Source organism: Nestor notabilis, unplaced genomic scaffold (genome assembly GCF_000696875.1).
Source record: "Nestor notabilis isolate BGI_N333 unplaced genomic scaffold, ASM69687v1 scaffold21285, whole genome shotgun sequence".
In the NCBI taxonomy this organism is placed as follows: Eukaryota; Metazoa; Chordata; class Aves; order Psittaciformes; family Psittacidae; genus Nestor; species Nestor notabilis.
The window spans coordinates 45,836-62,144 of NW_009928261.1; the positions used below are offsets into that span (position 1 = coordinate 45,836).

At 41.0% G+C, this 16,309-nt stretch overlaps 1 protein-coding gene across 1 annotated transcript in view; it reads left to right on the forward strand.

Annotated features, from left to right (window-relative positions):
• The window catches only part of MAPKAP1 (mitogen-activated protein kinase associated protein 1), a 57,338-nt gene that overhangs the window by 32,013 nt on the left and 9,016 nt on the right, over positions 1-16,309 (forward strand). The window contains exons 5-6 of the mRNA XM_010014434.1: positions 7,067-7,207; positions 11,979-12,116. Of these exons, the coding sequence (XP_010012736.1) occupies positions 7,067-7,207; positions 11,979-12,116 (279 nt within the window). The remainder of the gene's footprint in view (positions 1-7,066; positions 7,208-11,978; positions 12,117-16,309) is intronic.

Below are 16,309 nucleotides of genomic sequence, written 5' to 3' on the forward strand. Positions count from 1 at the left end.
ATTTTCTAATAGAATTTAAAGAAATTAACCATGCAGATATAACTAGAGCAGTTTGATGATCTTTTAAGTGTGAGGCAAATAATCTTCTCCCCAGCTATGCTCAAATATTTTTATTCTATTACTGTTTTAATGATCCTAATATTATTTCCTGATTTGTTTCTTTACAAGGAACTGTATGAAACTTTAAAAACCCAAACCTTTAACTTTGATTTGTGTTTGTCCTCCATAGCATTTTGGTCTGTCCCTCATTCTTTCCAACAGTCATGCTCTCACTTGTGGGGTTGGGGTTTTTTATTCCATTTTAATTCAGCTGTAAAAATGTTGATTGTACTAATGAGGAAACCAGTAGTGCTCATGCTCTCAGCCAGGACCATGCTCCAAGTGTTTGCTGCAAGCAGGCATAGTAAAAGCCTGTTTTGAAGTAGTAGAAGAGTTTTTCCTTTCTTTACAAAGATTAGGCCATTCCATTTATGCTTTTTGGCTACAGCGTTTCATATTTTATCTTAGTATGACAGCAAAGCATCCCCAAAGTACCTCCTAATTCCGATGGCAAGCAGTAGACTCTACTCCCATTTAAGGACTAGCAGAGGTGAAACTCGGCTGCCACAAGCATTCCAGCTGGACATCAGTGCTAGAGCTTGGATTAAGCACTCACAGTTTTGGCTGCCGTTCTCCATAGAGTGGGACTTGCTCCCAAAGTATTCCTGATGCTCCTGGTTCATTTCTTCATAAAATGGTTCTAAGAAACTGTAGGAGAGAATGAGGCAGAAGGTGGCAGGGGTGCTGTGCATGAGGAAATGGAGCAATTTTAACCTCACTAGTCAAATTGCAGTCTTCCACAAGCCAAGATTCCCTAACACCTGCATCCCACCTATGATTTTTGTGTTGATTTTTAATCCATAGTAAGATGCACACAGGTCATACTTCCATTGGTTTTGCACATTTTGATTTTTAAAAAGCAATTTTTTTATCCAGGCACTTCAGTTAAAAGTGTATATACTACATTTTTAACATATTTTCATCATCTGTGGCTTGTAACTCTTATCTGCTTATGCTCTTAGCTCTCATAAGTGACTAGGCTCAGGCTGCGCTGTTACTTTAATAGGAAATCTGTTGTAAGTTTCGAAGTGTTTTAGGAGGAGGCATTGGTCTATTCTGCATCAGTAGCAAAAGCTCCAGCAGAGCCTCAGAGGCCTTGCCTCAAAATAATTGTCGGTCATAATGTGAAGGGAACACTTTTCCCCTCCCCTGAAAGGCAATAGCATCACACTGGTAGGGGGTGGCTTTTTGTCCTGTTCATGGGTCTTGTGTTTGTCAGCCAGTGCCTGAAACATGGAAATGCGAAGGCAAAACAAGCACTTTGACTCTGTAGAGTTCAAGAGCAAGTCACTGTTTTAGTTTGTTCAAGGCTGACAGTAATCTAGGCAAAATAATAAATGCTTACATGAATTCTGTCTGTTTTCTGCTGCGCTGTTACTGTTTTCTGAATTGATAAGGAATGCAGGAGAATTCTTCTGTTTATAGTTTCTTTCCCAAAATATGGGTGAATTTTGAGCGATCTTCTATTGTCCCTGCTTAGGGACATATGTGAAACACCCATGCAGTTAACTCTCTGCACATATAGATGTTCAAGGACAATACAGTATATAAGATCAGTCATAATTCATGTGCTGTACATAGCCTGGTTCCTCCAGTACACAATCAGAAATTGGATTTTGCAGTGCTTAAGGAGCTATCTTTTGGCACGGCATTAGAATAGAAATATTGACAGTTGTGCACTATTAATAAAATAAAGCTTGAAAATCCTAACATCAAAATGAAATACTCATTTTGTGCATTTTGTTTTTATTTGAAATACTTCTAGCTGAGATATGCCAGTCAGGAAAAGCTCTGTTACAACAGCTATTATTTGTAAATGTACTCTTTGTAGTCTCATATTCATTTATAAACGTATATATATGTGTGATGCCAAACATCTGCTAGTAAAATAGTTGCCAGTTTCCTTTGGGCAAATACAAAGTTTATATTTCAGGGTATTAAATGAAACAGAAAACTTTCCATTATTAAGAAATACATACGGAGAAAAATCCCTTATCTAGCCAAGTTTTACTAATAGCATTCAAAGTAATAAACTGTTTCCAGTAAGCAGAACTTTTTAACTCGCATGAAGATTTATCTTTGGACTAAAAGCCTGCACTTCGTAATGTGAAATGCTTTTATGTGTAGTAGCAAACTGTTCATGGCTAATTTAGTTTTATTCTTACTATCTTACTTCTGGAAAGTTCTTCTTTCTCATTTTATCATTAGATAGTAATTAGTATTCAAGGGAAATTGGTCTTAATATATTAAAATTGGTTTAGTGCCTTTAGACCTGTACCAAAGCCAGTGTCTTATTGGAAAATGTAATTGGGGACTCTGTGTATGTAATTAATTGTATTACAATTAAGAACTTTCATTAAGCAATATACTAGTACATTAAAGTAATAAGGGACATTTTTGCAATGCAGTTAACTTTATATTTTGTTGTTTTATCGAGGATATACAGGTTCACTTGCTCTTGAATAGGCTACATATGGCATTTCAATATTCCAATATTACTAATGTGTCATTTTTATATGTCCTCTAGTGCTGACAGGAGACCTTTTTGCATAAGGCTCCTTGGTTTAGCTTCTAACTTATTTTCAGACTTGTGCTTCTGGTGCCTGTTGTTTCATTTTGTTTGTCTCGTTTGAAAATCAGGATTTTCTATGAGGAGATTGGACTGAGATACAAATATAACTGTATTTCACAGTAGTTCAAGTACTTGAGAAAAAATACTCTCTCTGTACTGAACCTGGTTTAAAAAAAGAAAAGATCTTCAGCTGTTGTTTCCAGACTGGGAAATATGTTGGTTTTCTGGGTGACCATCGAATCTAGAGACTGCAAATTAGTGCCATGACTGTGGCTTCTAAAACACCATAGTGCTTCACCACAGTGGCTATCTTAAAAGAGTAGCTCTTGATACCATTTTTCCTTTTTATTCAGCTTCTCTGGGCAGAAAACACCACTCCGTGTTTTTTCTGTTTTGTTTTGGGGTTGTGGTGGCTGGGTTTTTTTAATTGTTTGGTTTTTATAAAGTAGGAGGCTGGGGTTTAATGTTTCGTATGCTTTTGCGGCACAAGCAGTCGGAGCAGGGATGGAGAGCAGTCCGACTGGCTGGGAAGTCGTTCCTCCAGTGAGCACTGAGACGGGGGAGTTGGTAAGAATCAGACGGATAAAGAAAAAAGACATGTAGCTGCATGGAATGCATACATTTCTATATGGGATATACATTTCTATATGGGATCTCCCTCCAGCCAGCACCGTAAGTTCTCACATGGTGACTTTGGTTTTAGCCTGAGCCCTGTGTCGCTGCAAGCACCAACCTCATTCTGCCCCCACGCAGGCATTCCAAAGGTAGGGTGGAAGGATTGGCACCAGATGTGGCAGTGTCAGGATGCTGGAAAGTCCCGAGACTCCTTGTTTAGATGTGCCACATGTAGCTGTGTCCCTGGCTTGGGAATGGTGGGGAAACAGCACAGGCTTCCTCTCAGCCATTCTTTGATTTTTCCTACCCTACTGCTTCAGTAATTAACCCCCTATACGGGGCTAAGGGAAATTATCCTGGGCTAAGAGAAATGCTTCCCTTGTAGCTGTGCTTTGCACTTTGTGCAGGTTCTTATTGTGTGCCTTGTTTATCCCACACCTGACTCCAGCTTTTTTCCCTTTTTCTTTCACAAAGTAAATCAATTAGGTAGACTATAAAGAAGAATACAGAGGTCGCTCCAAACTGAAGCTCCGTGTCATTATGTGACAGAGTTTGTTTCTAGAATAGGAATCTGTTCCTCCCAGGGCGGAGCAGTCTCTGCCAGCAGAACCCAATTGCTGGGTCGGCTCTTGGGCTAAATAATAGACCTGGAGCATCCACTTTACTTGATTGTCTTCCCAAGCAGAAGCTTTTACATTCAAAAGCCACACTGTGATCTCCATTACAAATACCCTGACAGGCCTGTAAATATTTGACAGGTTTATTCACAGCTGCTTGCATGTGGAAAATATTTTTATGCTTTTTCCCCCAATCAGCTGGTGGAGATGGCTCTTCCCTCGGCTGCTGAGCACCGGCAGTCTCACAGACATCCTCGCTGAGCTGCGGGGTAAGAGCAATATGCCAAGTTCTGCAGTCAGGTTTTTCCCTGCAGGGCATTTCTCTCTGTTGTTACTGATATTACTGCTATTATCCAATGCACCCTCAGGGGTCCGCATGTCTTGCCATCTTTAGACAGATGATCTGTTTTGATGGTGGAGTTCCTGGCTGCTCTCCCAAGAGCAGCAACTGTAGAAATTCTGTAAACCTGAATCCATTCACAAAGCTCCATAAAGCAATGTCGGCAGAGGTTACGGAGATGCTGAGGATCTGAAAGGCTTCCAGAGCAAAATCCCACTGTTCAGCTGCTCCGGCTGCAGCAGTTGATGCTCCTGCTGTTGAGACACTGACAAAGGTGCTCACAATTTTAGTTGCAGCAGCAGTTTTCCCCCCTGGATGTGATCTGTCAGGCTGGTAATTTTCTTTGTAATACTTTTAATTTGGGTATGTAAAATCTTTAGACAGACTCAGGTTCATAATAGCCATGTAAAGCTGGCACACAGCGTCCCTGCTCTGATAGTATTTGGTGTGGATGGTAAGGAAGGGTGGTGCGAGGCCAGGCTGGGAGCACAGGGGCAGCGGTACCTGCAGAGCGTCCAGGGAGTCTGGATCTTGTGAAGTGCTTTAAGAACATTTCACAGGAGGTACAGGAGCGAGGCTAAGATGCTGCCATTCTTTGTGTTACTTCTGAATTTCTTACAGTCACGGGTTCATTTTGTCTGTTGGTGCTAACGCTCCTTCACATGTAACACTGTCCTTAGATCCCTGCTATGTGGAACGCTGCCCATTGCACCAAGGTGAGGGTCTTGTCACCCACTGCTGCAACACAGCCATGCACTAGGAGCTGTTTCCACAGTGGAAGAGGGTCCCAGTTCGCTCTCAACTGCAGAGCAGCGGTGCCATTGCCATCCTCCTGCTTTGCTTCCTGGCACGGCCATGCCACAGTGTTTCAAGATGCTTTTAAGTGCACCAAAAAGTTTGACATATCTCAGTGTATCTTTGAAGTACTGCAGCGTGAGGGTTTGACATGATACATTATGATAATCCATAGTATAGAGACATTAACACAGGGGTCTTTGACAAAATACATTGTAATGTCTCTGAAGGAGCCATTACAATTTATCTTGTCATTCTGGAGCGTAGAGTGGTTGCAATGTTAAGATGGCTCTGCATAAATTCACATGTAGACTGTTTCATTTGATTTTTGGAGTTCTTTCAAGTCGAATGGCACAACCCAATTTGTAGCTTAACCCTTTGCTGTCCCCTTCCCCGAATGAAGGTCCTGGTTTTGTGTCAGGAGGCTGCGGTGCGTGTGGTGAGGAGTGGGCATCACGCTCACTCGCTCTTCTGTGGGCAGGGTGAAAAGCTTATGTGACTAGTGCTTGAGGAATGGGAATCTCCTCCTTTGTGCTGCCAACATGTGCTTTGACTCATTTAACAGCAAATGCCAGCTTACTTTGATACAGACATGAAAGAGATTTATCATAAGCAGTTATGTTTGTTACTGAATTAGCAGATAGAAAAGGGAACACGTACACCCAGCAGGAAAAACACCCATGCTCAGGTGGGGTTTTTCTTCCCTCTTGCCTACATTTGTGCTGCTTAATGCCACCACCACGATAATTTCCCTTGCTGAGGCAAACAGCATGTACTTCTGCAGCTCTGAATTACCCTGTTCAAAGGGCACCTGCTCCTGCATCAGCAGTATGTGTCTGAGATAAGTGCCAGGGTTTTCTTCCTCTGAGAGCCATGGCCTTTCCTGGCAAACCATCCCCTTGTTGTTGGGCCCAAACATGGAATCCCACTGCAGCTTCCCTGTGAGCTGACATGAGGATGGGAATGTACATCCCCAGAGGGAAAGGTCAGTGTGGGAAGCGTTAAGTGTTGAGGCTGCTCCAACTGTGCAAGAACAAAATTAATACCAAAAAATCTGACAAGTTCTTAGCCTGCTTTGCTGGATCTTTAAGACCTGTACTAAAATTCCATCATCTCATCTTCCCATTATTAAAATTTCAACAAAATATAAAGTTTTCATTAATCTCCTGCAGCAAATTTAGTACTCTGAACTGGCGGTTGATTCAGCTTTTAGGACTACATTAGCTGGGATATTAAACAAAACGTGTCATTCTTCAGTATCTTCTGTAAGAAGCTAAATCAGTTTTCAAACATATTTATACCACTTTATCTAACAGCATTTGAATGATCATTTAGAGCTGAGATGCTTTATTAGCAGCTGGCATAGAAATTACTCTGTGCAAAATTATATATCGCATTATAGTAATGTTTAAATTGGTGTTAATCCAACATCATAAAATGTAAAAAATCTTTAAAGTGTGTTATATTTTTTCAGTAATTGGCATTTTGGCTTAATGAGATGTTACCTTTTATAAAGCCAGTACCTGCAGTAGTAATGAGAATACTAATCAGTAAATAAAGCGTGGCTTCGTTGGCAGTGGGCTGAGATCAGAGTGCCCGAGGTGTTGCCAGAGTCACATCCCACATGGGGGGATGCTGAAACATGGGAGACCTGTGCTAGTGCGTATGTGGAGGGTGGCTCCTTCTTGGGGTGACAGGCTGTGGGTGTCCTGGTGGGGATCCCACCAGGTTGGCCCCTGGGATACCTGCAGTGCAGGGGTGTCTCTTGCCTCCAAAGAATCTACCACTGGGATGCTGCACTGCTCCTCATGTGGGATGCAAATGTGCATTCTCATATCCTTAAGGAATTGGTGATTTTGTCTTTGGATGGAGGGTGAGAATTTCCTCCTCCCAGACATGGACTTGAGCATTGTGTTCTTTCTTAAAACGCCGTCTGCAGCTGCAGACATCGCAGCCATGCAAACACACCAGCTGAATCTTGTGCTGTATTTTAAACCTCTTGTTCATTATTGTTGGCTTGTTTTGCAGGTTCAAGAGGAGAAGAGGTCTCAGAGGAGGACCCTCAGATCGATATAGCTACAGTTCAGGACATGCTCAGTAGCCACCATTACAAGTCCTTCAAAGTCAGCATGATCCATAGGCTTCGATTCACCACTGATGTTCAGTTAGGTAAATCAATCCATACTATAACGCTTAGGAAAATGGAACAGTTCAAACCTTTGGCCATCTCTAATAGCTGTCTGTCCATCTCAGATGTTTTTAAAGCAATCATTATCATGTTGGTCCATTTTATCATGGAGCACATCACTCAAAAGTGCTGCTAGCATCTCAGCAGTTAAAAAAAAACTGCTTTCAGTTGAAAATACTTCAGTATTTTTATTATCCACAATCAGGCAGCACATGTTTCTTCTGAAAGAAGGCCATTATTTAATGACCTCATCTCTGTTTTTTTAATCTAGGCTTCCTAATGGAAAGCTTCTTGCCAACTGTTTTGTTATTTTTAAATGAGGCTATGCAAAATTAGGAATGATTTGGTTTTTCCTTTTCTGAGACTGAGAGATTTTAATGACCAAGTGGAAATTTGAGGTGCCACAAAATAAAACTAGCATTTTCTAAAGGTTTTATATTGTCCTTATTAGCTTTCTGAATGCTTTTGAAAACCCAAAGGCCAAGGGATGACAGAATCTTGAATTATAAAAGCTCCATTACTGTTTTAAAATGATTGAATGGCTTTTTATCTTCGTGTTTAAATTGTGAAAATTTGATTAATGATGCATTGGTAGGTGACCTGTGACATTCCTGCAAATACCTTCCATAAAGAAATGATTCAGCAGTAAAATACTAAGTGCCATAATGTTTACAAAATATATTTATTCTGTAGAATTCAGTGGAATTGTTAAATGTAAAGGGTACGAGGTCCTGTATTATTGTCAGTGCAGTCTCTTTATTCTTCCATCCTTAAGCATGTGTAAAAGTGTATGTCTAAGATTCTTACAGAAGAGGCTTTCTTGGTTTATTTTGAACTGTCTTGTCAAGGAAGGATTTATATGCTGGTGCTGAAGCAGGACAGCGCTGGGCATGTTTTCTGCTTTTGAGCAAACTCTCTGGGTGTGATAGTTTGCTTCCAGTGAAGTTTGACTCACTGTATCTGGAAAGTGTCAGAAATGAGAGCTTGAAAAGGTCATGACAGATCACTAAAGATAAATGGTTAAGGGAGAATAGCTGTTAAATGAAACAAATGGCTTAACTTGTGCAGCAGGGAAGGAGCTGACCCTGTCCAGTAGTGTACGGACCATAAAATTTCTCTTTTATAATAATCTGTGAGCTTGTATATTTTTGATGGCAGTGCACTGACAGCATGATTTTTGTAATCTCATTATTTTGTAAAATCAAAGAAGACCCCAGTGGGGTATGCCAGGTTTGGGCAAATGAATGTACAGAATGCAAACCTTTGAATATAGTCAAAATAAGTGTATGGTACTGGGGTTTCCTCTGAAATTTTTAAAGCTATTGAAAGAGCAACGCTGGTAAAATAAGCACTGAGGCGCTACTTGGGTTAGGGCTGCTGAGTGTTAATGTGTTCATCTTTTGCTCCGTACAATCCGAAATACCTGTGTGGTTTTGGGGGTGAGTCCCAGTGTCGCAGGCTTCATGCAGAAGGATGTTTGCGTGTGACAGAATGCAGAAGTGGTGGAGAAAATCTCAGCATAGCTCATCTCTACTCCCTGCAGTTTGCTCTGACATTGTAAGACACGCACATGTCATTGAACTTGAGTAGGTTCTGTGTTGGGTTTTATTTCTGTTGCACAAAGGCAGCAATAGTGTGAGCTGTGTTTGTGTATTAGTGTTTGCAAACTGGTGCTTTTTGAAATATTTTAGCTGTTTTGAGGCCTGATCACTGAATTTGAGGCAAGGTTTACCTAAAATAGGAGTAAGCTCCATCTTCTGTACACTGTACATAGTTCTTCTATAGTAAAAAGCTATACGTAAACGACCACGGGAGGAATGACCACCTTTTGACTGATGGTTTTATTACAGTGGAAAGCTTTAGCTGTAGCAGTTTAAGGTCTGGGGTTTTATGTTTTAGCTCATATTACAGTGTAATGCACATACAGTAGCAGTCTCAACATTTTTACAAAGGTTCTATCACGTTGTGAAGGCATAAAACACGCTTGTGTATCACATTAGCAAAACTAAAAGAAGCATATTGTCTCAGAAAATGACTGCTGGCAAGTATATCAGAAAAGGGGGGGCAGTTGCAGACCCCGACAAAGGAAGCAAGAATAGAACAGTGTTACTGGACTAATACATAGACAATATTTCATTTGATAAAATGAATGAATTAAAAAAATAATGGAAGAAGCATTTTTATTTGCTTTTTGAGTATGACTAATTTGTGCCACGATACAGAGACTGCAGAAGCCACATACATAATACTGTTTTGATTTTAGGTTTCAACACATACAGATTGTGAGAACAATAACACAAAAAAGACAACATTCTTTGTCAATGTGCTCTTTGGATGTGTGTGAGCTTAAGCCAGTGATGTCGAGATACAGAAATAATGGATGAAGTATACAGCGACAATTTGCAGATAAAAATAATAGAAGTTAAAGTGTATTTTACATGATAAAAAAAAGATGAAAGAGGAGGAAGTCTGTTACATCTGAGATGGTTACAAAATCCATGCTTGGTGAAGTAGCCTCTGCTGAAAAGATTGATGCAATGGGGAGTGACCTTGGCTTGGAGCAGGAGCTGGTGATGTATGTATGAGCATCTCTCTGCTAAATGGACCCAGATTTGTAGCACTAATATACATGGAAGCCCAGAACCAAACTCAGGATGGCAATAAATCAACAGCCACTTTGGGTGTCATTTCTGGTTTATATTCCACTATTGTTCTATCACTTTAATTCATGTCACTATCATCTGTTCATCTGGAACAGTTTTATATAATTTTCCAGTGGAGTTACCTGACAAATCCCATCAAATTAACAAGGTGCATTAACAGTATTGACTGACTGTGAATTCTGAAGTTACAGGACCATACAGTGAGACATTTTTAAGGTTCTTTTCAGGGGTGATGCTTTCAGAGGAAGGGATGGGGATCAACCCTCACACACAAAGAATTTGCACCTTTATTTTTAGAACTTGCCTTGACTTTTTTCAGTGAGAAAATAAGAACTTGGACATTCAACTTCGCATATTTTCTTTAAACTACAGAAAATGCCATTTTGAATAATTAACTATTACAGTGAAATAACAAGGCCAGTATTAAGTAATCTGTCCAAAATTAAATTACAAAACAAAATGGGCTCCAGATACAGCATCAGCCCGCTCAAATTACCCAGTTCTAGCAGTCCTTAATTGGACTCTTGATACAATGCTTAATTGAAATGTGATCACTCTGATGTGACGTATGTTTAATGACAAAGCACATTCCTGGATTAATAAAGGGGGTTGGAGGCTGGTGGTATTCCTATAACCCATCATCCCAGCTGGGGTTAAAATGAAGGTAAGCGTGTTTGAGTGGCAAGGACTGCAGCGGGAAGCCCACTGTAGGAGTCTGCTCCTTGCTGCCTTGTGTGCTGTGATTTTAGAGCTGCATAAAATGCAAACCAACGTGGTTTGCAAATTCTGCAGCTATGAGCAGACTTAAAGAAATACTGAGTTAATTTTGAAGGGTTTGGGAGAGTCATTACGTGTGTGACACTTTAATTTTGATTTTGTCACACCTCTTAAAAGTCTTATCATCAGCTCTTTTGGGTTTTCCTGGGCTTCAGACGAGCCAAGTGTAATACAAAAGCATCGTAGCCGAAACCCTCAAGAGGCAAAAGGTTCTCTCTGCTGTTTTCCGGGAGATGCAGGAGTTAAATGATATTTAAATACTTCTTTTTCCTGCTTCCTTTTGTCGCTTTCTCATGAGCTTCACCTATAACTCATGACTGAAGAAATGTAATTATTTTTAAGGCTCCACACATTCTGATGTAAAAAGCACACTGGGAAGTTTGTTCAGTTGTGTCAACAGCTACTGAACAATGAGCTTCTGTTCATCAGCGTGGCATAGCAGGGCTTTTGCTGTGCAATACTGCGAGAAAGACCACCATAAATTACAGTGAGTGTCCCAGGACGGTTCCAGCACGCTGTTAGCCCTCAGCCAGCCCTGGCCACATCCTGCTGGAAAGGCTGTTCTTGCACAACACTGGGACTAACGTGTGGAGGGATGGTAGAGGCATTTTCTGCTCTGGCTCACAGAAGGTCTGTGGTAGGATCTGCCGTATCCAGGTCAGCCTGCACGCAGCGCTAGCGAAGCTCCAGCCATGCGGGGAAGCCCGTGTTGGGAAGCCGGGCCCGGTGCCCGTGCCAGGAGCTACACAAATCCTCAGCTTGCTTCCAGAGCAGCCTAATTAGAGCTGGCTTTAAAATGCCAGCAGTGTAAGAACCACAGGGTCTCTGGGACTGGATGTCTTTGTTTAGAACTATCTGGGTAGCACAAAGAGCGTTTCTGTAAGGCTGCAAATGGGTGTTGTCCTCTCATGTAGAGGATGTAGTGTTACGTTCTGTGTAGGAGATGGAACAGGGATGTGTGTGATAGTGTCTATTACATATAATAGTGGTGACTGAAAAACTTGCAGTATCTTTTTATAAATCTTGCAGCTCATGTAGCCAGTGCTTCCAGAAGAGCTCTGTATGTGTTGAGAAGGATTTTTTCTGTGATATTTCTTTCTTGTTGGTATGCTTATGCAGGAGAATAAAATGCAAATTATTAATGCAGTTTGATAACCATTTGCTTTTGGTTTCAAAAGCTCCTGTGCTTTCAAAAAGCCCAAAAGGGCAATATACTTTCATCCCATTTAAGATTTATAAAGTGTGTCAAACGGCCGATATGAAATCGCTTAAACAGATCACTGTTGTGGCTCTCTATTCTTTCTCATCTTAGGTATTTCTGGAGACAAGGTAGAGATAGACCCTGTTACTAATCAGAAGGCCAGCACTAAGTTTTGGATTAAGCAGAAACCCATTTCAATCGATTCTGAACTCCTCTGTGCCTGTGACCTTGCGGAAGAAAAAAGCCCAAGTGAGTAGTCCTTTTTATTTATGTTCTCTCTTCTCTCCCTCCCTGTATGTGCTGGATGCCCAAAGAATTATTGCGACCATGCCCTTTTCTTTCTATAGGTGTATTTTATTCATTATAGGATGTTTTTAATCTGACTCACTTCTGTTACAGAGAACACAACATAAACAAATACACATTTTATGAGTGTCCTTTTAATGCTGCTTATAGCTAATGGCATCATCAGGAGTGTTTCTTGCCCACTGTCAGTAGCTGCTAACAGTGGTATACCAAGGAATCACTGCCTTTGCCTAGCAGGTCTCTAGCCCCAGAGGATGGTAGTCAAATATATGCTTCCACATAACTGCAATATTTTAGATTTCTGAACATCCAGGCTAGTTTTGAACAATTTTTTGGGTGCAGCTGAGGATCTCAGACATGCAGTAAGTATCAGCACAGTCTAAATTTGCTTCATCACTGGCTGTAGGTCACTAGAATTGCAATGTACCATTCACTCTAAGAGTTCAGTGCTTGGCCAGCAGTGATAGCTGAGCTGGCTGGAGGACAGGCTAGACGTCCCAGTTCATCCGAGTCATCAACAAGAGGTCAGAGTTTGCTGTGTTTAGAGTATGACTTCAAAAGCCAAGTGCTTGTGCTTGTTTTATCAGTGGAGTAATGAGCCTGTATCTATAAAACTTGTTTTAAAAAGCACAAGATAGGCCCTGGGGGAACTGGGCAATGATTCCTGGGGGTGCCAAAGTGTAACAATCTACTGTCAAAAAGTAACTGCAGTTCAAAAGCTCAGATGGATTTTATTACACTTGTGCTTTTGCAGGGTAGGTATGCTAAGTATTAAGTACTTATCTGCAAGATGACAGAGAGAAAGAATTATGTGATACATATTTACAGAGGTAATGATCTGTTGAATTCTCTTTGAAGAGTAAATTTATGGCTGCCACAGATTTTATCAGCAATTATTGAACTATATCCTTCTTCCCTTCATTACCCCTTCCTACTTTCATGATCTTAGTCCAGTCATTGTCTTCCTTCTTCTGTCTTTCCAGCAAGATTTCATGGTCCTTGGGAAGGCATGATCCCAATGAAAGACTTCCCTAATGACCAGGCAGTCCAAACTGTGTGACAGTTCCCTTTATAGTTCAAGGTGCACTATTGTACTTGTAAATATATTAACACCTCTGGGTTTGTGGTGGTAAAACTGCGCCCACAAAATGGGCTCTATCTGAAAAGCCAGCCTTGAAACCCACAGTTTCTAGCTCACACTCCTGTCAACACGACAGTCTGAGACCTTCAAGCTGCCCCTGAAGACTTCCAGAACTGCATCCTGCAGGGATGGAGCTCTCCTGCCCCAGGAGAGCAGCACCTGCTGCTGCAGGAAAAATATGGGACAGAATTCCAACTCCCCAAATAGAGTCCAGTTGTGAAAGGGCAGTACCATCTCGTGGAGACCATTGAGTGAAGAGTTGTGGTCATTTTGGAGGGGATGCTGAGAGGTTACAACAAAGGCAACCTTACAATACTGAGAGGTTTTATTTATTTATTTATTTATTTATTTTTGTGGCCATGATAAATTTTTCCTATTAAAGACGCATTCAGCATATTTCCAAAGGAGAAGATAATTCCTCCTGAAATCTGCTCACCTCTTCCTGATTCACTAAAGATGTTCCAAAAGTCATTATTTTAGGCCAGTAGAAGAGACTTCTAGTGTGACATCTCAGAATGATACATTTTGGGGAACTCTTAACAGCAGATCAGTATCTCTTGAATTTTAAATGGAAAAAAGTTATTTTAGTAGCATAAAGAAATGAAACTCACTGTATTTCACAAGTTTTGTCTGTGATTTTTATCAGCATGGTGATATATGTTTGTAGCAGAGTTTACATCAAAAATTATTCCCAGATCTTCCTTGAATGAACTATTGCAAAGAAAGAGAGGCTGGATAAAGATAAGGTCTTCGAGTTCTGCAGTATATTTTGTTTTCATGTTTTTATCTCTTGTAACACAAACATGCTCCATCTCGTCTTTCAGAAGCGTTCTGCACATGTAGCAGTGCTTGTACAGTTACACCAGGTGAGAACACCGAGGGTGTTTTATTAAGCTGCCTGCCTCCCTTAGACGTTGGCAGCTGGGGTTATAATAAAGCTGAGTGCTGCTCTGCTACACTGACTTCTGTAATTCCAAAGAGAGGTTGAAGGGTTTGCAGGAGCCCCCAGACGTGACCTTACAGTTCGGTAAGGGCACGGGGTGCTGGGAGTGGAGTTTGGTGCCTGTGGTCAGTATAGCTGGAGGTTTCTGCAACTGTCGTTCCTCTGAACATGGTAGTTAATACAGTTTAATATTCGATTAGCTCTTACTTTCTGCGAGTTAAAGAGATTTCAGAGGTTTTGCTGGTACTTTTCTGCAGAAATGGAAAGCCAGAAATTGTATATCAATGTAGTAAAGAGCCTCTTATTTTCTGTTAGTTTTCTCTGAACAGACAGGTTCATGCAGCGAAGCTTTAGTGGCACTTGTGTGAGTGTTAAAGGACTCAACAACTTCCAAGATGACGTGTTGTGAATGTTTATGGACAGACTCCAAGTCATTCTGGACAGGGCTGAAGCTTTCCTGTGCTGTGAGTTCACAGAACTTAGAGCTGCGTCCAGCAAAAACAGAAAATGAAAATGGAAAGCTGTGGCATCTCATTTGCCACAAGGATGGGTATTGTAGGCAGGGATGGTGGATGATTCGTGTTTGCCCTTGTAGTAGCCCTGGATCAGCATTTGAATCTTTATTTGTAAATTAAATCAGACTCCCTGAATTTAGACAGAGGGAAGAGGTAATGGCCCTGCTGGCTCAATCAAATGCCATTAGAACCTGACCACATTGGCTTGTTTAAATCAGGTTCGGTCTGATTATCACAGGAGATTCTGAATGTTTTGAATCTTGAAAGGAAGCATCCTATCATTGAGAAATAAGATTTAAGCCTTAATAAAGTACTTGTCATTTTTATAGCTGAAAAGAGCTTTGTATCTCAATTAAGTGTACATAATATAAAGTCTTAAGGAAGTAACATAGTATGTTTAATACAATTATGTCCCTTTGCAATAGTGTAATTTAAAGGAAATCTGATTCTGTTAATGTCTCTTACATTACCTGGACAAGGGAGAAACTTCAGTGTCACTGACTGCACTGTTGACCAAGCGTGGTTGTGATGGATGTGTCATGGCCATCCCTTCCTTGAGCTGGGGCTACTGGCTGCCTCGGCATCTGCCCCATGGGCCCACTGAGCCAGTGCTGGTGCCTGGAGGGGTTAGCACTCCTCAGGGCAGGCCTTTCTGTGGCACTGAGGCTAACCAGCTGGGCAGACTCACAGTCATCCAAATACATGGGCTTCTTCCATTCACTTGTATTTTACAGTAGCTGCAGAAATCAGATTTATTTGGTCATTTACTTTGAAACACTGGAGAAATGTCCTCTGTGATCGTTTTTCTGCTTTTTTTGTTGTTTTAATAAAGCAGATACATCTCAGTTGCTAGGTCAAAATATCCTTAATATTAAGGTAGTCTAAACAAAGGTGTTCTGTAGGTCATGGAGTACATTGGTAACTTCAGTTTGTAATTTAATTGCCTGTTTTGCACCCCGCAGCTTAAGATTTCCTTTAAATTCTTATTCCATTGTTGCACTGGGGCTTAACAGAGTGTTAACCTGGTAATAGGCACAGGGCCTCCCCATTATATGTCTCGCTATCGAGCGGTTCTGCATGACTAGTTAAAAAAGATGGCAAGAAGATTAATGAAAGCCGCCTAGTACAGAAGGGGGGTAGGTACCTTTGCAAGACTTCTAGCAAGGAGATATTAGAGCTGAACCAGAGCTTGGCTTTTTCTTTATCCTGTGACCTTTGAACCTGCCTTACTGTCGAGAGCTGCCAGCGGAGCCGACGTTTTGATTGATGTTGCTACACGAGTCAGTCTTTCCCATTGAATTCCACATCTGCACAAAAATAGCTTTTCTAGCAGTATTCGTACTGGCTGTAAGTGATAGCCAAAGTGATGCCAAAATGCTTTTATGTAGTTTTCATTTAAAGCTAAAGGTATTTGATGTTTTAATTCAGTATCCAGTTCCTCCAGATTATGCACGTTGGGTAACACTAATTTAATGAATTCGTTATTGGGTTGTGAAAAGTCTAAAAACATGCAGGAAGCATTGGGAAGGCATGGATT